Source organism: Dromaius novaehollandiae, chromosome 5, assembly GCF_036370855.1.
Source record: "Dromaius novaehollandiae isolate bDroNov1 chromosome 5, bDroNov1.hap1, whole genome shotgun sequence".
Lineage (NCBI taxonomy): Eukaryota > Metazoa > Chordata > Aves > Casuariiformes > Dromaiidae > Dromaius > Dromaius novaehollandiae.
The window spans coordinates 3,922,688-3,944,995 of NC_088102.1; the positions used below are offsets into that span (position 1 = coordinate 3,922,688).

Below are 22,308 nucleotides of genomic sequence, written 5' to 3' on the forward strand. Positions count from 1 at the left end.
CTTAAAAAAAACCAAGAGGTAGGTTCACTGTCCCATCAGCTTTTTAGCCCTTAATTGATTTCATACTTTATTAAGGGGAAGGATGACTACTGGTGGCTGCCAGGCTGTCCTCTCTATTACACTTTGATCACATATTAATGAATTTTCAGATAGCACCTGAAATACCTACAAGTTCCATGGGTGGAATATCTTAAGTTGGATAAATAAAAAACAAGTAGTGAGGATACAGAAATTTATTTTTTTACATTCATTATAAATAACGTATACGTTGGTTCACCTTTCACTTTTACATGATGTTACAAGGACAATATATTACACTGAGACAAAACGATGAAAAAATACACAATTGCTTTTGTTTATACAGAAGTCAGTCGTCAGTAATGACAGCATCTGACAGAACAGGAGACTAATAGGTAAAATTCGGGAGACAACACAGCACAGTTACAATGATGTCATTTGTTGAAAGCAAAATAAAGGCTTTTGCTGTTCTTTGATAGAGTCAAACCGTCCCCTTCTGCACCTCACATATAATCTGTAAATAGCTAAAATCAAATATGTTACAATCCCTTTTTAAATCAGAATTAAAATAATTTAGTTTTCTTTGAACTTAAATTAATATTTGCGGATGTATGGCAATATATACTTTTATACCGTTCTAAATTGACAAGTAGTACTCCAGCTGCGTAGATTTAATTCATGTAAATTTGACTTGGCCATATACTTCCTCTGCCTCCCCCACCTCCTCCCTCAAAAATCCCAACCCCAAACATCTATGTGCCTCTATTTTCACAGTGATTCATAAAGCAAGAGTTAAAAAAACATTTAAACCACCTTTTAGTAATACAGTAGTTAATATCTTAATTGGCAAGACCTGTTGTGTGAACAAGGCTTAGGAATTCAATAGTTTTTTGACTGCATGTTATGATACTGTTAAATACTTTGGTATCTTTAAAATGCCTATACTGCATAGGAGACACTCATGCATGAAAGATCACAAATGCTTAAGAGTTTACATGTTTATATGCTTATTTTCACTAGCTTGGACTCTATAACGCTAGCTGCTTAACTGCTGAGCTGACATAACCAATATACAACATAACACTTGTTTGTAAGCAGCACTACCTTTCTCTGAGTTCACTCCGTTTGGGAAAGGATTGTCCTGAATTGCTCTGTAGCAACAGAAAATACAGTACAGAGATTCTATCATACGTAATTACAAAAGGCACTTCTGAGAATTAATTCACACAAATATTCTACTGAAATTGGAGTTTGGTCCGAGAAATATTTACCAAACATTTTTCTCCTCCTCTGTCCTTCTCCTCCTGTTCTCTTCCGTGGTTAGTTTAATTTTTTAAAGCTAAGTGAAAGAAAAGTAGGGCAAGATAGGATAAGAAATGGAGAAGTCAAGTTCCCTTTTCTCTGTTTCTCCTTAGTATACCAGTGTTATCATCATATCAGGGCTCCCTTTTCAGCACTGTGTTTTAGAAATGCCTGTATGTTTGCTTAAAAAAACCTGTAAGTACTAGGAGATTAAAAACATTAGGTGAGTAGTCTAGTCTTTATAATGAGTTATTTCAAATTAATTCCACAGTAGTTTAAATAAATACTCATTCCATCTGTTCCGTTTTCAAACTCTGATCACATACTGAGCATTAGAAGTAAACCTAGATTAAGAGGTGAAATGGTCTTAAAGAGTACTATCTCGTAATGTTTTTCCAGGTACAATTCTGATCATCTGAAGATCAGCTACAGTGCTTCCTGGAAACATTTTTAAACATCACTAATTTTCTTAGCATAGGCATGGTTTTTGTGTGTGCGCTCAATATTGCTAACATACAGTCCGGGTACCCACACACAGAGCTATTTTATAATTGATACAGCTTATTGATTACTGTGATAAACAAGATCTTCCTGCTTCGAACATTTAAAAAGAAACTCCAATTTATCTCAATGCAATTTTGAATTTGTAAAAAAGCTTTTGCAGACTGTGGAAAAAATGGGGTATGTAAATGTCTGAATTTGAGATTACTCAGAAAAACAGCATCAGTACAGGTATTTAGACCAACATAGTTGTGAAATAATGTATAAAGATTGCATTGCATTACTCCAAGGTATTTTTCCATTATTGTTTTGATAAATCTTTCCTGATTTTGAAAAAGATCTATTGAATGTAAATATACTCCTGTATGCTCACTGTGACCTTTCGACGACAACAAAAAAAAAAAAGCACAGATTCTTTATGATTACTTTTTTTCACCTGCATCTTTATGCTGCATTCTTGCTTGCAGGTGTAAGAAGAAAACCTGATACCATCTCTTCAATTCTTTTTTTTACTAGGCCTTATATTGCTTCCATAAAGGAAAGGAGAAGGAGAGGCGAAGGAGAAGAGGATGTCATACCCCATCTGTATAGTTCGGTCCCTCAACCCTCTAATTAGTAGGTAACCCTTTAGACATAAATAGTATCCCCTAGAGCCATACACTAATCAGTACCAAATGAGTAATTTTCTGCAGGTAACTCAAGAGCCTGTAGGCAGTCTTATCCCAGTTTCTAGGGTGCAGCTGGCTCATTACAAATGCTGTTGTAATTGTCATCTTGCACTAGTGGTCTCAGAGACAAAGCATTTTACCCTCTTCCTCTGCATACACTATTTATGCAGTATATATTTAAAGAGGACCAGTTTCAAGTACTGCCAATATAGCCTGTCTCACCCGTTTTATTTACATTGTTTAAAAATGTCTTACTGCCCTGATAGGGGCAAAGAGTTTGTATAGGGAGCAATAGCATCTTTATTTAGGCTGCGGTAATGGTTTATACAAGCATAAAGGTCTCATTCAGCTCCTTCTGTGTCACACCTAGCTCAAATCTTGAGGATGTTCCCAGAAAACTTGTATTCCCTATCCTCATAAATTGGTCTGATAGAAAATATCACCTGCTATCACAAACCATGCTGCTCTTTGACCATCATGACCACACTATTAGTGCATGTTCATCTAGGAGTATTATCAGGTAATATTCAACCAAATTCAGTTTGGTTTATCCTGCTTTTCCTAATGTATGTTTATCTTCATCTATTGACATTAATATCCATGTTCATAACAGTGCAGGAAACTAGTTTAGGCTATGATTCCCTGAGTTTTTCATATTCACCTTGAATATGTTTCCTCACAACTAATTACAAACTCAGACTCTGTATTAGCATCTACTGGAAATGACCGGCCTGTTCAAATGATCACTGAGGTCAAACAGAAAACTGTATGAACGGCGAAGGTCCATCTCTGGGAGCCCTCATGACAGGCTTCCACCGAAGAAATCATTTACGTTTCCCTCTTCGTTCTTCTGTGAGTCAATAAACATACTTCACTGCTTTAGTGAATTTACAAGTTATATAAACAGGACTCACATCTTCACTTCTGTTTGGTGATTCTTCTGTTGTTTAGTATAACTTCTTTCCACACAGAAAATTTAAGGCCTCTACAGTTTAAGTTGTCTGGCAGTGCAGCTTAAAAAAAAGTAATCTCTCTTTTGCCAGCTGGGAAATTTCTTCAGATGAAATGCTGTTGTGTTTAGTTGGAGGCAGCAGTCTATTTACATATTTTTAAGAGAACACTTTTTCTGAACTCTGCAGAAACCCAGAAGCCTAATGCATAAGGTGGAGTATATTGCTTTAGATAAACCAGAATTAGTTTGCAGGATATAGACTACATCAAGGAAGCCTGGCTTTCAATGACAATTATACTGACAGTGCTCAAGACTGATCTATCAATATTACTAGGTTTGAACCATGAGTAGTGCCTAGACAGCTAGAAATATTTTTAAGTTTTAAATCCATTAACTTCAGTTTGCTTTAGACCCTGGCTTCAATCTAGATTGGAATAATCAATTCAGTACAGTAAATTCCAGATGTATGTTTTAAAATAAAAACAAAGTATCAGAATAAGTTAACCTGTCTTTTTGTACATATTGAAGATTAGTTTTAGGCAAAATTTAGAAGAAAAATAGTTTGGGAATAAACAAAAGTGTCCTGGCAGTGTCCTGTTTAGGATTTAGCTCTGTCATCTCCTTGGAGGCATTTGTTAACTAAAATCCATCAATACAAAAAGGCAAAACAGTGAAGAGCTGAAATACTAACATTTCAGTAAAGTGCATGGGATTGTGGCATACTTACGGCTTTGCTATGACCTTAACTCAGATGCTGAGTTAAAACAGGGGGATGCCAGGTTCTTTACTATTTTATTGAGGTTAGCAATCTTTTCTTCTAATAAATAGTTTTTCTTTTCAGCAGTTTTCTGCCGCTGTTCTGTCATCTCCAAAGCCTTCAGCAGTTGTGCATTCTCAACATAGAGATCCTTGACCATTGCATCTGCTTTAGTGTTCTTGGAAAGCTAAATTGGGAATAAAACATAATTACTCAGAGATAAAAGCAAAAAATAGTGCTTGGAAAATAGGTGAATGTTTACCATCACAAGCAAGTACAACCCACCCACCTCAGCTTATTTTCGTTTTTAAAAGCTATACGTTTCTGGAGTATTTATGGGCACTATGAATATTTTGAAATTAGATTGACTCTGTGCCTTGAAAGATCAGGCAGATGATGGTGGAGAACCAGTGAGTCTTGTGGCAGGTGAGAACTGAATTTGTCCTCTGAGGACAAGTCTAGTTCCCAACAGGATCCACAAACCCAGTGATCCCAGAGAGAGTTCTTCAGAGATTTGGACCACCAGCTCCCCCTGTAAAACTGGGGACAACAGCCTAGCACTTGTCTACATGCCTTTGGGAACAGTCCTTCACCTGGAGACCCTGTCAGCATAGCTCTTCCTTGATGTAGGAGAAGGGACTGTCTCCGTATTGATAAAAAACACGTATGTTCCCCCTTATTATCATGTAATGCAGAGTTCTGTCTTCTAGGTGTTTGGAGCCACCTTTTCCTACACTATCTAGGACTTCTGAAAAAGGCAGACCGGAGCAAGAACAAAAGAACCAAACAAAACCAATCCAAGCAAAGCAGGAGGTAGAGTGGTGGTGGCGGTGGGAAATGATCATAGATAATTCCTAAAGAGTACTGACAGGATTAATCTTCTCTCCTTCCTATTCTAAACACAGATCTTTTCTAGTTAAGATAATTGGCCCAAATTTAATGTTTGCTTCCTGACTTTAGGTATACCAGCATGCCAAACATGCATAACTTTTAGAAACTTCGAGTGGTAGAGCCAGTCCCCAATTTGGATTTTTAGGAATTTGGGGGCAAATATGCTGTATTTTAGCTCAGAAACTTTAAAAGCAAAAGGAAACACCTTTTACTCTTCTAAGCAAGAGTCTGACTGGGTGGCTTTTGCTCACTTAGTTGTTTACAGAAATTACGAGGAAAATTGAGGGAAGAGAGTAAGAATGCTTACTTGTTCTTTCAGCTGATTTACTTTATCTTGGAGAAGCCTCTTCACAAGCCTTAGTTTCTGTTCTACATCCATCATACGTTCTTCCATCATTTTTAGAAGCTGCTCATGACCCCCCTGGAAAGCAACATTTATGTGAGAATCAGTTAACAAAAATCAATTCACATGTACCAGTCTCCTCTTTTCAGTTCATGCTTTAGAGAAGAGCTGGCACTCCACACGTGGGTCTGTTTTAAAGATTAGACCAAGTTAGTACACAGTTCATGCAAGCAAAGTGTTATGGCAACATTTAAAGGACACTCACAGCATTAAAACAGTTTTCCAAGTCTGTGCAAGTTACCCTCTAGATTACCACATCAAAGACAAAGTGATACAGAATTTTAGGTTCAGTCTCAACTGTGATAATCAGATCTGGATAGTTTCATTTTCTGATTCTCAGGCATTGCTGTAGTTCAGTTACATTTGGAAAACAAAATACTAATTGAAAGCTTAATGACTTTAGAAAAAAGTTTAAGGTGAAATCATAAAGGCATGTTAGTTTGACAGTGCAACTCTTCCAAGTCAAGGCCCCTCTGAATTGAATAACAAATCCTAAAAAAGTAGGATGCTATTATTCCAAACTTGTTTTTAAACTTTAAATTAGCTGTGGATCACTAATACTTCCAAATACCTACTCTAGTGCGCTTCTATTTTTGTTCAGTGATGTAGCAGATAATTTACCTAAAAGCATAGTAACTCATTGTCATGAGTGTGCCTGTTATACCAACTGAGCGAGGTTTTCCTAAATAAGTTAGAAACACCAGGAAATACAAGGAAGCTTGTTTGTATTTGGGAACACTAGACAATGACTGCAAGCAAAGAAATTCTTCCTTTAATGCTGTTTTATTACTCTAATTCTAGGAAGTCATCTGAGGAAGAGCAACTTTGATAAAGCACTGCCCCTCTCAAGTGGCCTACAGAAACAAAGTGCCTTCATTCTTGCATGGGATGAGAAATGAAAACACTGAGGAAGGAGACTTTTAGCTAGCTAGTTGCTTATCTAAACCACTGTAGAAAGATCCTCTTACAGAATTGACTGCAGTTTACTCAACTTTTCATTTAATGGAGCACCAGAAACTCTTTAAGTCTATGTACAGGGTTATATGTTCTCATAGCTTGTAAAGAAGTTTAAAAAAAGTTAAATTTGAGTCATATATAGAAAGCAGTTTTACAGTATTGCTGGACAGGATGTTTTACCAGATTAAAAAAATAGTACTAAGTAGAGCTTGTAGTACTTTAGCCAAGTTATCTTTGGCTATCTTTTGTAACTTGATTGGAATTTGAAAACATGGCCAAATATTACATTTCAGTTGGTTGCAGGAGCTCCAAGTAGATGAGTGGAAACTTTGAGAATTGGTGGTTTCAACATTTGTGATCCCTGGTTTTTGGGTTAAAGTTAATCTGAGAATGTTTTACCTAGCTTTTTATTATTTCATGTTTAATGGGAGAAACCAACTCAAGAATTAGGCTTTAAAGCTCATTAAAAACATGAGCCAAAACATCTTTGAAAGCAGAGAACTGACAAGGTTCATTGCTCCCAACTAGAAAAATGATAGGCTTCAAATCTCTGTTTTGCTGACCTCTTAAAATATTGAAAAAAAAATCTAGCTTAACATAGTAATTTGAGACAGGAGGAAAAAAAAAAAACCCTAAGGATTGTCATCTGAGAAACCAATCTGTTAGTAATTTTCCCCTTTTCTGGCTTTCCCATTCTTACTTTATGGTCACAGCAATAGGGTATGTCCACATACTGTGCAACTTCTGCTGTCAAACATGCAGGCACAACTCCTGCTGAAAAGAAGCTGAATACCTGTACACCCTACATCCCAAGTCTTTCCTAAAAGTCCTGATATGACAGTCCTCAGTATCAAAGAGCAAATTCTAGAAAATAGAGCTGTAATTTTTGTTCATAAAGCTGAAACTATTAATACTAGTAAGACAAGAGACATTGTTTAAAAAAATTTTTATTTCTCATTTACATCAAAAGTGTCATCTTTCCCTTTTAAAAAAGTTTATACATCTTATACAAAATGCAGTATAAATACCCCAGATTTTCTTCAATTCTCTTATAAAATTAGTACCATTTGAGAAAAATAGTTTCTTTCCACATTGAACAAATGCACATTTTAAATAACATAAATAAAAATGATTTGTAACAAATTAAAAAGGACAGGTGATGACTTTTCACAAAATAGCTTCTAGACAAATAAATAGGAAGTAACATAACACTGGAAACCTTAAAAAAAAAGCACAGAATTTGATCCTCAAGTTTCTCAGCTTATGCCAGTTCGTGTGTGTGTGTGTTTATCATGGTAAGCAATGAGATCATAAGCAGCCAAGCTGTCAGAGGTGCCCGATCCTCCTGTAGGAATCTGCATGCACTGCTCGCGGCTCCGGTAGCAAGGCCTAGAGAAAGGAGGCAAGTGGGATACTTCACCCTGATATCAAGATTTTTTTTTAAAACACGTACACTTTGTTAAAGCAAACCACAAATACAAGCTAAGCAAGCAAAGCAAGACAAACAAAAACACGCAAAAGAAAGCATGCAGAGCATCACAAGTTGTATTTCTCTAAATATTAGTATTGGCACTACACATATGCAATACAGGAGACATTCAAAATGCGTTTTCTAGATGTAAGGACTCTTCAGATGGCTCATGGACATGTTGGGGTATTTAACAAAGGTCAGTTAACTTTAGGTAGTGATTAATTGCAGTTAGCAAAGCAGTTAAATTTCTTAGAGGAAATTTATCTGGCACTACATAAAAATCTTAGCTTGTTGAATAGTATTTATGAAAGCCCAACTGACCTCCTTTGGAAAAGAAAAAACCCACCTTACTTGCGCTTGCATTTCTATTTTAAACCTAGTAACAAGTCTTTTTTTTTTTTTTTTTTTTTTTTTTTTTTTAAAGAACAGGTGAATGGACTGTTGGTCAGAGGGGCTGCTAAAATAAAGTTATTTGAATTCTTAAATAAGGAGAGTAGCAATTCCAAGTATTCTGAATACAAAAAAATCTGTTTTCAGAGGTTCTAATAGATAGCACTTAGAAAAAGTTTGGGTCACTAACAGGCCCCCACTCTATTTACTGAGCAAGGAAAACAACAATGAGTGCAGTGATAGCTACTGTGTGACAGCAAAGTATCTTCGCACAAGACAGAGCGGAAAAAATTATCTAGATTTCAGAAGAGTCCAGGCAGATTAACACAACAGAAAAAGGCCTGATTTAGTGAAACTTGAACGTATGACAGAATGGTAACCTTGCAGGGCAACAGCTCAAGCGTGATTGTAAAACGAATGAGAACACAGACCAAAGCTGTGATCAAGAAGCAATGAAAAAATTGTAAGGCATGAAGAACACAAAATAATTCCAAAAAGGAGGGGGATAACTTTGGATACCTTATTATACAGAAGGACTTGGGACCCAAGAGAGCTGCAAAGTACAAATCAGCAGCAACAAAACTAGGTGGTTAAATTTACACAGAAAGCATGGATAACCTCACATTGTACTCACTGGTGAAAAGATGATGAAGAGGGATTAGGATGCAATTTTTCAAGATGCTAAAGGGGACATTAAAATGGACATAAGCTCAACTAAATGTTAACCCTAGAAATCAAGATGACTAAGAAAAATCAACAATTATGAGAATTAAAGCAAGATATGCTTACAGAAGCATTTTAGTTTGTACCCAACTAAAAGCATTGACAAATTTGGCCTTGTTTATAGTGATATAATGCATATGTTTGACAGCAGTGATTAGATAGTTATCTTGAAAGCCCATGAAAACAGCTGTAGCAGATGTTATGAACTAGATTCTTGTTAATATCCATTCACTTTGTTTAAGCAAAATCAATATAAAAAGAAGGTACAAAGGTTTAAGTGCATTGACAGCAAATATTTTCAAAGGCTCTAGAACAATTTTTAAATTCAAAGCTTTCCAAGATAAAAGCTTAGAAAAACAAACCACACAAACCCAGGAAACATACAAGTCATATCTGTAGAGCTACAAGTTCCAGGATGTGACTAGTTTGCAAATTGTTTCTCAGGCTTTCAAAGGCAAAATTACTAAGTCATCACTCCTAATGCAGTACACAGCATGTTCATTTGCAGAAGCTATTGCTGCAATATGGCTTTTATTGATTCCCAAATTAAACCACACACTCTACTTTTCATTGTATGTGACCAAGTACATCAGCCTGTGATAACGCACTTTGATCGGGATTCAGCTGAAAGGGGGAGAACCTTACATTTGATTTATTTTTACTAATCCTGTATTATTTGCCATTTTTGGGGGGGGACCGTTTGATTTTATGCCTTTAAAACAAGACAACAACAATTCCTACTCCAAGTTTTAAAGACTTTAAAAATATCACTATACATAGTCTCTTCCTCCATAATACCCTTTTTTCAAAAGATCCTATTGATGTGTTCAGAGATTTTTGACCTTCAAAGTCTTGGACACTGAAATAATGTGTTTTAAAAAGCACAACAGCAATCTGAGCACAAAATTAAAAAATAAGTAATGTGGCAAACCTACTCTCTAAACTTAATTTTATATGGGGAAATGCTAACTTTTTTTTACCAGAGCTATTACTGCCTATAATTTATAATTTCACATTAGAGAAAAAAAAAAAATACTGAAAGCCCCTAAGCCCAGTGTGTGTGCAGCATCTGCAATTTTTCTTGAAATTAATTGTTTTTCTCTCAGAAACAGCAATGTTGAAGTTTTTGTATAATGGTGTTCTCCAAACAATGTCCTACCATGACCAAATAACGAAGACAGGCTGACCTTATAAAAAGGGTTATTTGTTTGTATTATGCTTTACTACATCTGATACAACAGAAATCCATGTGGCAGCAATGGCCTGAACTGATATTTTGTTTTAGGCATGTGTGCTTGTGCAATCCATGGTGTATTGTATTTTTAAAAGCCAAATGGTTTCAGACACGGACATTAGGTAAAGCAAAAAAAGCTATAGAGTTATTGCACATAGATCAGAAGGAGAAAAGCCAGCTAAGCGTGGGAGTGTTTACTTCAAGAAAATTAAGAGGACTGCAGAATTAAGCTATGACTCATGCTAAATATGCTAAATAACAAAGCTTTGTTTTGTACACATCTTTGATACAAAGAATTTTAATTTTTGAACTGGCATAAACAGAGAAAGGATCTCAGATTCCAAAACAACCCCAAAACACAAGAAACAAGAAAACCAACCAAACACCCTTCTAAAGTTGTAACCTGCAGAGTAAAGAGAGCTTTACCTGTGGCATGTTTGTCTCAGAATGTCTATTTTCAAGTTCCTCCTGAAGACGTTGACTCCTCCTCTCTGCTTGCAGTAGCTGGTGTTGGAGCTGCAGGAGCTGCTCCTTGGGCACCATAGCACAGCCTTGCTGCTGGAGCTCCCGGGCGTGCGGGGACTGGCTAAGCATCACACTGGCGCTCGAGTGTAGCATCTAAATAGTAAAAGAAATCAGTCAGCAGGAGCAAGCAGCATTGCAGTTTGCACAAAATATCTTTCAGAGCTTCTCTGTTGCATGATACATGATTTATTAGGCATCAACTTAGTCTTGAGCAATTTCTTGTAAGCCAGAGAAACAAGCTTGAACTCAGTAACAGAACGTAAAAAACAAGATAACTTTTCTCTTTCCAATGAGAAAGATGCATCTTTACATGCAGTTTAGGTCTAAAGGAATCTGGGCTTTCAGTAATAGTTTCAGACCTTAATTATAATTCAGTGAATTTTTGATGAAATCCTGTCAAAGTTAAATGGACCTGTGGTGATCTTCAACCTAGCATTACTTTTTAATTTTAATCTTGATCTTAGGAGCTGTTATGAATGTAGTGTCCAGTTACAAATAAAAGCACTAGCATGAGGCGGGTTGAAGAAACTGTCCAAAAGTGCTGATTTCTTCTAGGCTTTCATCTAGGATGGAACAGTATATTCCTAAAAGCAAAACAAGTCTTCAGTTTAGTGTGTGATGATTTTAGTAACTTGATGCTACTTACTATATTTTATTCAGAATTCACTATTTAGAATCCCAGATATGTTTATATCCACTAATAGCAGAAGTTTTGACATATTTTATAATTTTCATTTTTAGTCATGCCACAAGCAGAGTTTGATAGCAAGTCTTGACTCCTTATGGCCACCTGTGCTACACAGGCAGAAGTATATGCATGGAGGGGCCCCTGAGATATGGATGCATTCAGTAATCTGAAGCAGTTAGTTCCAAATTTTTAATTTTTGCTTTCATTAAAAAAGGCTTACCAAATGCAATCGGCAAGTCTACATAAACTACCTTTACATTATGCCAAAGTACATAGTGGTTGTCCTCTGTGAAGTGAGTTACACCAACTAAAGAACTCCTGTGATAGTAAAACTAGGACTCTCAGATGCAAGGACCAAAGTATCACATTCCTAGTTGTCCTTTCTGTAGCAAAAAAGAAAACAAACAAAAACCCCCCCATGACATAAAACAGACCTGTCCCCAAAGGTTTAGCTACCCCCTCACTTAAGTGCTACTCCCAAGCAATGCTATGACAGTCACTGGATGAAGGTGGCTAGAAGAGAGTTAGGCATTTCTGGCATCACCTTTTTCTGGTAATGTTACAACCATGAGAGCCCAGTGTTTGATGAACTGTCACAGTGTTAGATGGCCTATCAGACAGTGCTGAGAGCTAAAAATGAATTGTTTCATGGGATTATTTAGCATTTTTTTAGACTAAAATGAAAAGATCCAGGAAAGACTAGTTCACAGCTGTAATAGGTTATAATGCTACCCCCCCAAACATAGTCAAGGAAGTGATGTTTCAGACATGCCAATTTGCAGCTTGAATTTACATAAGATTAATACTTTTCTTCCTATAAAAAAAATTAACCATATCATAAAATTCTCACCTGAAATCTCACAACCATTAGTCTGTTCCTTTAGGAAAAGGTATGTGAGATTATGTTAGTGGTTTTACTTTTCCTTCCACACATGGTATGATTAGGGCCTTAATTAGTAATCATACTTTAGGTATTGAGTACACCTAGAACGGAAACAGCTGTAAGCATTTGTCCTAATAGTCCACCTCTGTCAGGGTTACTGCTTTAACACATATGGAGTATTGACCTGTCTGAAATGCAGTAAGAACTCGTGGCTCTGGCCACATTAGAATCCATTTCTGCTGGCCCAGGTAAACATAATATAGGTTTGCATGTATTTTAGAAACAAAAAAACTGTCTGATTTTTATTTTTTTTAAACTAGCAGGAGGCTGTCATATCAACTTGTCTGTAAAGGAGTTATTTTTTACAGACAATGTAAACAGAAGCAATGAAGTTCTCATGGAATTTATCTAGGGTTTCTTATGATATCATGAATACATTAATCTAATGAAAGAACTGAAGAGACAGTCATTAAATGTTAACAGCATCTTAAAAAAACCCAATTGCATAGCTAATGAAAAAATATAATCTTGCCATACTCATCTGTAGAAGAAAGTGGAACAGTAATTAACTTGCTAAACTATTAGGGATGAGATTGACTCTGATCACGTATCAGCTAATATTAAAGAAACATTCGACAGTTTGGTGAAAGGCATGCAGGACATCAGAGGTAAGTATGAAAACAACTTCAAGTCTCACAGTCAATGGGTTAGAAGGAAGGGGTCAAGCCACTTTTCATTTTCTTATAATCAGTTCAGTCCTTTTGAATGCAATCGATTATTTCTCCATTTCCATAGTAAGGCCTTAAGAGTATGCAGTCTCCTAATTAGGAGATTAGGATCAATCTCCTAATATACCAGCCACACAAAAGAAGTTAGTGCACCTGTCAAAGAACAGATGTTAGATTAAAATGAATAGTGGCTCCTTTATTTAAAGGGTGCATGGAATTAAAAAAACATGCTGTATAAAAGAAATACATTTATTTTCTCCATGCCATGGTAGTACATTGAAAGTGATTGCTCTACCTTCGCACACTATTTCAGAAAGAGAACTGCACCCTTCTCTGCTAGTTCCAACCACTGAGTTCTAGACAGGTTAGCCATCAACAAAAGGAGAACAGGCACAAAAGAGAAAGTCAGAAGTTAGAAAGTGCTAACTGAGTGTTATACACACCTGCTGGGAAAAGGTTATCGTAAGTCACAAATCTTGCATGTTTTGAAATACAAATTTCAGGAGAAAATGCATTTCCATGCTTGATGTTTGTAGGAAAGGGTTTAACTGTGTTTGGAATTTCCCCATAGCTTAATTGAAAATACATAAATAAAGGCACAGGGCAGATATAAACAATGTTTTCAACAACTCAAAGTCTCATCTCTTCTAATAAAATTTTACCGCTAATTGCATCATATGTTTAGCATAACATGTTGCCCATTCACTTGCTTGATGAAAAACATGAAGTCTTTTAAAAAAGTGTTGTAAAAGACTCATCTAGAACGTATTTTCATTTATGGAACAAGTCAAAATTTTGGTTTGTCTTTAAGTCAAATTCAAGGCATCAAGTTCAAGCAAAAGAGCTGAGAGGCAACTCAAAGGTCTGTTCTGACCTCAAGATATTCACTAACCTAATATAGTTAAGCATGCCTATTTCTGTAGCCAGGGGTACCCGAGAAAGACACAATAACTCAACATCCAGCATGATCTGACTCTAGTAATAATAAACGAGCATCCTCATTTAAGACTGGTTTCTTGGGAAGATTCTCAATTGACTTTTTCATTCATGCCTTTGAGTTAACAGCAAGTTGCCTAAATTGTTATTCTACCATGCTCTAGATAAGACAGGTTTAAATTCAGCAAAGTACTCATAATAAATAAGAACAATTTTCTACATTAATAGCATTACTCAAATATTAGTTAGGAAACTTGAGGTTACATATTTTAGGAAGGAACACGAAAATGTCAGCCTTGTCCCCAAGCACAGAAGTAAATTTCTTTGCTATCTGATTTTTAAAACTGAAGCCTTACATGAATTATGATAAACCACAGGGCGCTTCATAGCAGCACGTTTGTTACACTGCAACATCTTGATTGTTAAAGATGAGATTAGATGGATGTTAGAAGAGATTAATTTGTCTGGCTTTGATCAGTGTCTTATGTTTCTACATATCTAGAAAAAATGTTAATAAATTCATAGATTCACTGAGATACTGATAAATCTCCACACTGTTCAGTGTAGTTAACATTATTGGACAGTACCTCCATTAATTGATCATCCAGTTTGACTTGCTTTTTTCTTAGCCCTTCGTTTTCTGAGCTGGTTTCCAGTTCACGTTCAACAGAATTCATCTGACTGATCTATTAAAGACAAGAACTTTCCTTAGAAAGTAAGTTTCTCATTTTTATCTGTTTTATTCAGTATGAAAGTCATGAATCACTGCATATCGAGACAATTCATGATTACAAGATGTAAGTAAGCATTTGGACAAGTGTAACATGTTTTGCTAAAAGCAACATCTAAGACTAAATGTAGACAGCCTGTTTGACACAAGCGTCAAAGAATAGGCAGGGTAACCAAATTTGAATCTGAAGAGAGAGCATATGGGAATCTAAGCGTAGCATATGGGAGCTGTGTATTGCAGAGCACTTGAAAAGAGCCTGCATTTTGTTTGTGGTTCCCATGTTCTGCTCCTGAACTGTTTGTACTGACTAGAAGTCCTACAGCATGTTGGCACAGACTACAGCCCTGTATAGCAGCATGCTCTACAGAGGTGCAAAACAAAAGATTACAGGCTCCTTGAAACAGGAATTAATTAAATAATAAGAGACAAACAGCACAAGACTGAGTAAAAGAAAATTACCATATTAGCTCTTAGAGATGAAAAGCTGCATGTACTACATTGAAGCCAGAGTCACTTATTTGCCATCTGAAACTAACCTTCCTGTTTGCAGAGGACAACTCCTTCTGAAGCTGTTCACACTCTCTCTTCAAGCTTAATTTCTCCTGCTCTATGGCTTTGACGATACCTGACTGGCTTTGATGCTTTTGGTGCTTTAGAGAAAGGACAGCAGATTCCAGCTGTCGGATCTAAAGAGACCAGAGACGAACAAATGTAGAAGGACATTCCAGACCATTCAGAAAGTTTCATAGTGAGGTTTCCAAAACTGCCCACTAAGTCAAAACTGACAATCCACTGCAAATCAAATGGCATCTAGTTCATCTAAAATACCAAGTACAAATCCATTTCCGAATTGTAGCAGTTTCTAGTATATATTTGACCTTACGCATTGTCATTCTTTCCCTTCCTCCTCCTCATAATTTGCCTAACACTGGGAGTCAAAAAACTGAACATGAAGAACACCAGGAATATCAAGAATCTTTAAAAAAAGCATTAACCAAAAATCAGACCAGAATCTTCAATGAGTTATGTTCAGGATTTTCTTTTTTAAAAAGGGCCATTGTGTGAAATGTCATAAGTGTCTCTACTCAAATAAACTCAGTGCAAATACGGAAGAAAGCTCTCATTATGCAATCTTTTTATAAACATTTCTGTTCAAAACTAATGAACAACATTACTCTTCTGTATCCTACACTGCACAAAACAAATCATTATGATTTGCCCAGCATGCAGTGACCAGCTGGTGGGGTCTGGTAGCTTGTTCAAGTTACCTTCTCCCTGGAATGGGTTAGATCTGTTTTAGTGCTCTGGACTTCCCTCTGTAATCTCTCATTCTCTTGTCTTAGCAGCTGCTGCTCCTGCTTCGCCAGCTGGTCCAGTTCATCCCAGTGCAGTTTCTTCTGCTGGTCCTGCAGCCCTGAGGAAGGCACAGCCAGCTCTAGAACCCGGTTCTTAAGACAGACAGAATTGCAGGGTTAGGCCTTAAACAAAGAAGCAGACATTTTCTCTATTCAGAGGCGTTTTAATAGGCTTTAAGTAACTGTAGACTCTTAAGTTAAAGGATTCCCGTCTTCCTCCCAGCCTACATATCATTTTTCAGCAAGAAACCCAACATGCTAATCGCAGTGCAAAAACAAAGTGGCTCCCTTAGCTGAAATCATAGATAATAGCTAAGTGCCAGAATGGTTAATATGGGTGCACATAGCTCAACGATATAAAAAAGCAATTTGCACTCTATTTCACAGCCTCATCAACTAAATAATAGAACTCAGTATTATGTATTATTCAGTAATAACTGTAATTTAGTTCCTGTTATACAACTCTGAAACAGCTCCTTTCCCTGTGGACATTAAATATTCCTTAATTACATGGCAAACAAGCAAAATTAGTATTTGAATTCATAATACTAATCACAAGACTGCTGTCTACAGCCTCCTTCACTTATAGCTGCTCATCAATTAAAAAAAGAAAGGCTGTTATAATGCTGTGCCCTTCATCTCCCTGTCAATCACTAGTTTTCTTGTTAGTATGTTTATAGTCTGACATCTGTGAATTCATACTTTGTCCACAGATTTCTGGGGGAAAGGTTTATTTCAGGGAAGCATAAACACTTGTAGAGAAAGCTATATTTAAAACTTAGGAGACTGATCACAGACCGTACTAACATCCAGAGACAGATTTTAAGAATAAGTTACCATAAATCTGCACATTATATACAATCCTGCAAGTTAACTTTAAAATGGAAAACTAATAAATACAGAAAACAAGATTAAAGTAGGACTTTTTTGTACCCATCTCCTTTTAGCTCTATCAGGCTATTTATCATAATTTTTACATAATGTTTTACATAATTCAGAGCCTGCTTGTTTAAGTCTGTAGCACTATTTGTGGCTTTGTTGTTGACAACCTAAAAAACCCCCCAAAAATAAGTTGAATACAGTGAGAGGCTACAGAAAAGCAGGACTTAACATATCTGGAAATCCTGGCATGCAAAGCTGACCAGCTTTGAGGCCGTTTAATTCAAAGCCAGTACTATTTCAGTATGTCAGGCTCCCGAGAAGCCAGAGTTACCTTCTCCTTGGCGTTTTGCAGTTGCTTGTGTAAGGACACCACTTCTTGTTTCAGCGTTTCCTTCTCCTGCTGCGTCACCCGTAAGTCCGCTTTCAGTCGGGACATTTGGAGGCTGGTGTTTTGCAGTGTTTCATCGAGACTCTGAGCCTGCAGCACACAGGAACACAGCTCTGTAGTTGCCGTACCAAGATTTCTTCTAAGCGACTAATTTGAAGAAAAAGTGGTTCTATGCCACCAACTACTTAAGAGGTGAGTAAGTTTGGTAAGAGCGGTTTATCTGCTAGGGCATACATATGTCACAAATCACACAAATATTTAGAATCCCTCTCTGATAAAAAGAGGAATGAAGAAATCGTAATGTTGTCATCCTCCTAAAAAATGCTGAATGATTCTCTAAAACTGTCTTCCAAACTAGTAGCCATACAGCCTTTGTTACGGCAGAAATGCTGCATTCAACAAACGTCCATCTCCCACCCCAGAATATTTACTGTGATATGCTGGGAGAAGGAGATTTATCTTGAATTATTCTTCTTGGCAGCCCGTGGCCAGCAAGGAGCCCCAGTCAGCCAAGCAAAAGGGCTTTTCTCCTCCTCCCTTGACTGGTAAGGGACAAGCTACCACCACAAGAGCAGGGAGCAGTAGCTTCGTAGTATGCTAGGGATAACGGGGAAGAATGAACAGGCAAAGGAATTTGGCTGTAGATGCAAAACAACATGGCTTATTCTTAGGGAAAAAAATCCCATTGCACTTAATAAGTTTCCTCTTGCTCTTTAAGGATGTCACTCAAAGCCCATGAAAATGTCCACTGTTAGCTGCACGACATCTTTGCACATATCAGGAGAGAGCTACTTTTATGAAAAAGGTGCTCCAAGAGATTTAAAAAAGCTTTTGATCCAGGGGTATAACAAAACCCACTATTATACCTTCTCTTGCGAAACTGTGAGCTGCGTTTTCAGTGTCTGACTCTGTTGTTGCCGGGACTTCTGCTCCTCCTTCAAGCTGGCAATTACATTCTCTAAGAAGCTTACTTTAGCTACCTGAAATAAGATTACATCTGTAAACCAGAAACATCCAGGATTTCCTTTAACTCAGTTTGACTTTGAGAGTTAAGCTAGATGGAGTTACAACCATGCAAAGAAAAAGGAGAGCCAAAACCCCTCAAAGCCCTCCTCTTCCCCCCAGTTTCCACACAACAGGGTGTTTAATTGTAACATGGATGCTAGTTATGCTGCTTGAGTTTAGAATTACGAGTTTATAATACATTAGGGCTACAGTACAAGTGTGAGACTACAGTCCTCCTTGTCCTGCTACAATATACGTATCCAGGCCTGTGCATCCTTGCAAAGTTTGGAATTTGCTAACTAATCAAATTATAGTAAAGCTGTGCTCCAGAATTTAAGGTTCCTCTTTAAGATCAGCTATGGGGGAAAAAAAGGTGGAGGAGATTAAGCATTTATCTGGCTTGAAGGTAAGAAAAAAATCCAAAGTAATTTTATTGCTAAGGGTGATACAGATAGTGGTATAAGCACTTAACAGCTTGTAGTATTAAGTAGCTCATTTAATAGCATGTAGGTAGAGACATGAATTTCTTACCTTATCAATACACCTGTTTAATTCCTCACTCAGGGCTTCTTTTTCTTTTAGCAGCTTTTCATTTTTAGTAATTAAGCTAGAAACTTCATTTTGAAGGTCAGAGAGATCAGAACATCTGGGCAGCTGTAGAAAACAAACCCCTCACAGTTGCATTTCTGCGCTGTTTCAGAATTTTACTTGAAAGTGTTATAAAAAGATTTCTCCTGTCCCCAAGGCTAAATATCATACTCTGGATAGTGTAAAAGGTAGGAGCACAGGGCGTTTTGGTGCCTCACTCATATGATCCAGGACATCCTTCCTGCAACAGCAATGCTAAGGCTTCTCCAGCTGCTCTGTGATCCTTCAGATTTGCTTCAGGGCTGTTTTTTTCCCCTGTCCTACCAGAGGCCAGCAGACAGATACCGCCTGACTCACAGGAGGTGTATTGATGGGCTATAGTTACAAAACAGCTATCAAAACACATGGTTTAATATAGGATCAGATGGTATGACACCAATTACAACCAAAAGTGAAGCTTTTGTAGGCCGAGCCCATGGATTTTCACTGGTTGTGTTTATGGTGTTTTTTGTTTTGTTTGTAAACAAATCAAGAGACCTGGGAGTCTTTCTACAAGTACATGTCAGCATTCAACTTACAAGCTCTATGGGGCAGAGAAGGCTTTGGATACCAGCTTCCAAGGAAGGGGAGAAAAACACTGTACTACTGACTTCTGCTCCCTTTCCCATTTAACACTCAGTCCTTTAGCTTAACCCTCCGCCTCCTCCTGTGCTGTCTTTGCTCAATCTTCTGTCTTTAATTACACTCAAGCCACAATCCACTCTCTACTAAATAGGCCTCATCTGCTTTTGCTTTTTAAGACCATTATCAGTCCTAAGCATTGGGTACATCAAATGAGTGCTTTACTCTAAAGAAAATGACTTTGTGGAGCCCTAATAAGGGGGGCTAAAACTCACTCGTAGCCTTGTATTATCTATGATTATTAACATGTATTTACAGCCTATTGAACCACGCTTATATCAACTACTAAGAACGCCAGGAAATTATCCTCAGAAGCTTTAAGAGATGTCGGTGTCTCCAGATGGGTTTGAGCAGTAGGGATTCTCCTCTAGAGGACACACTGAAAGGGAGCAGACCTTCACTCAACCCTGTCCGTACGGCCGGCTGCCTCGATGGCTGGAGAATCCCTGCTCAGTGCAACGTCCTCCCAACCCATCCCCTCCTATTCCCACAGACCAGAAAAGCCTAGCATATTGTTTGATTTAAGCTTTATCTCTTTGCTTCCATTGTCAAAGTTTGTCTTTTCCCTTTTTGCTAGGGCCTTTCTAAAAAAAAGAAAAAAAAAAAACCCCAAACCCCCAAAATCTCAGTCTCAGGCAAGAGAACAAGGCGCATTAAGAGCCACATTCCTGCCGGCTGCCAGGGGAATGAACCCCTCATCTAACGGCAGGCAGAGAGGCTGCCCTACCTGCTTTGTTTTCTCCAGCTCCTGCTTGAGGATGTGGTTTTCCTGCTCCAATATATGCGCTTGAACTTTCATTTTTGACAGCTCCATCTCCAAGGAAGACACCATATTTGACGACTGGAAAAAATAAAAGGCTCAGACTTCAGCTTAAAGAGACAGGCAGAGTGACAGAGGTTATCTGGGGGATGCTCCAGCCAGTGACATGAGCTGCTGCTGGGATGGCACTGGACTGAGCAGAGCAGGCATGCTGGAACATATGGTGGACCTATTTAGCATCACTAAGATCTCTTTCCAAAAGAGGACTGCATACTTCTGCTTCCCTTCCTAACAGCAGCCAGAAAGCAGCCTCTGTCTTCCCTTCCCTCTGCATCCCTGCATGCACGTACATTTGCAGCTAGCACTTGGGAAAGGTCAGATTTGAAAGACAACACACAGTTTGAGAAAGGGATGCTAATTCCATGGTACCTATAAATTAATTGTTTCGTACCATTAGAAACAGTGTTATTCTGTACCTTTATTTTAGAGTTTTCCAGTTCCTCTTTCAGTAGCAATCTCTCCTTTTCCCATTCTTCCAAGGAACATGTCCCTGCTTCTCTTTCCTTTTGCTTGAGTACCCTTGCCAGCTGTTGATTAAGATCCTGCACATCTGCTTGGTTTTTGGAATTCCTCTGGCTAAGTTCTGTGTTTTCAGAGTCCAGCTGCTGGTTCCTCGTTTTCAGATCCACTACCTGGATTGGGACAGCAGTGTCAGTTCTGAGTACTTTTACTCTGTGGAGCAGATTTTTAAAACATTTCTTTTCTATTATAATGATTAAGAAATATACTGACATGAATCATTACAATTTGATGGCCTGGCCAAGGAGGTACAACACTAATTAAACTGTACTCTACATGACAGTCGTGCCCCCAGCAGCACTCCTTTGTTTCCCTGTAGCCTATTTAACTTGCTCCATGCCCCAGTTTTAAGCCAAATCAAGTAGTACCACGTTTAAGAGTGGGAATCCTCCCGATGGCGTGCTGCATGCATGAAGGCAGCCTCACAAACTCTCAGTTTCTCAGAATTGGCCTCAATTCTAGCAGTAAGGATATTGGTCCCCTGGCACAACACGCAGCTCCTCCTTCCCCTTGCCATGCTGGTGCATACCTGGAGGGTTATGCTGGCGAATCGATAGATTATTCTGAGCAAGCAGAATTGTACTAGGCATTACTAAAAGTGAAATATGAGCATAAGAGCGGCTTAAATCTTCTATTGTTTGCCTAGCACAACAAAACTCCCTTAAAAGGAGGATGGTAAAATCTCATGGATATGAGCAACGGCTGGCAGTATTCCTAGACCCAGCTAATTGGGAAGTAAGAGGAGCCTGAGTCACATAACCTCTATTTCCCATGGGCTACTGCAGAGCATTACCCAGAAAGATTACAAAGGAAAGATTTTAATTTTATATTTCCATTAAGTATACTTTTCAAGTTTACTATGGAAAATGCTCTCAAGCCTGTAAGCTAAATAGTTACAGCAGCATTGCAGTTGTCTTCAAATCAGGTCAAAAAAGCCTCGCATCCACCCAAACCAGTTAATGAGAAGGTACAGTTATTATCAAGTCTGAACACATAATGACCATTTTATACCACCTTTGCTGTATGAAAGTCTTTCTTCAGCTGGCCACAAAGATTTCTACAGAGGGAATTATAGGCTCAGTCTGTATACCTGCTTTTTCAGGTTGTCAACCATCTTCTGTACAGCCACTTTCTCCTTTCTTATCGCCTCTATTTTTTGCCTAAGAAAAAAGGAAAGCTCATTAACATTAGGAAAGCTCATAGTTAATATACACAGGCAGCAAGAATGGGCTGTTCTCTGACATCTTATCACCAGAAATGGTCATTCTGGATTTTTTAATTTTGAGTTTTTGGGTTTGTTTTTTTTTTTTTTG

At 37.7% G+C, this 22,308-nt stretch overlaps 1 protein-coding gene across 9 annotated transcripts in view; it reads right to left on the reverse strand.

Moving 5' to 3' along the window:
- Positions 1 to 218: 218 nt before the first annotated feature.
- NIN (ninein) overlaps positions 219 to 22,308 on the reverse strand; it is a 50,700-nt gene continuing 28,610 nt past the window's right edge. For 2 of the 9 annotated variants that reach the window (XM_064511826.1, XM_064511819.1), the window contains 12 exons: positions 22,086 to 22,155; positions 20,893 to 21,108; positions 20,384 to 20,497; positions 18,919 to 19,041; positions 18,249 to 18,362; positions 17,326 to 17,472; positions 16,026 to 16,205; positions 15,294 to 15,443; positions 14,615 to 14,713; positions 10,694 to 10,885; positions 5,397 to 5,510; positions 219 to 4,385 (listed from right to left, as the gene is read on the reverse strand). In XM_064511826.1, the coding sequence (XP_064367896.1) occupies positions 4,176 to 4,385; positions 5,397 to 5,510; positions 10,694 to 10,885; positions 14,615 to 14,713; positions 15,294 to 15,443; positions 16,026 to 16,205; positions 17,326 to 17,472; positions 18,249 to 18,362; positions 18,919 to 19,041; positions 20,384 to 20,497; positions 20,893 to 21,108; positions 22,086 to 22,155 (1,729 nt within the window). In that variant the 3' untranslated portion in view covers positions 219 to 4,175. Of the gene's footprint in view, positions 4,386 to 5,396; positions 5,511 to 7,378; positions 7,839 to 8,944; positions 8,992 to 10,693; positions 10,886 to 12,330; positions 12,465 to 13,386; positions 13,448 to 14,614; positions 14,714 to 15,293; positions 15,444 to 16,025; positions 16,236 to 17,325; positions 17,473 to 18,248; positions 18,363 to 18,918; positions 19,042 to 20,383; positions 20,498 to 20,892; positions 21,109 to 22,085; positions 22,156 to 22,308 lie in introns of those variants that run through there. The other 7 variants (XM_064511821.1, XM_064511820.1, XM_064511823.1 and 4 more) reach the window with 7 other exon arrangements.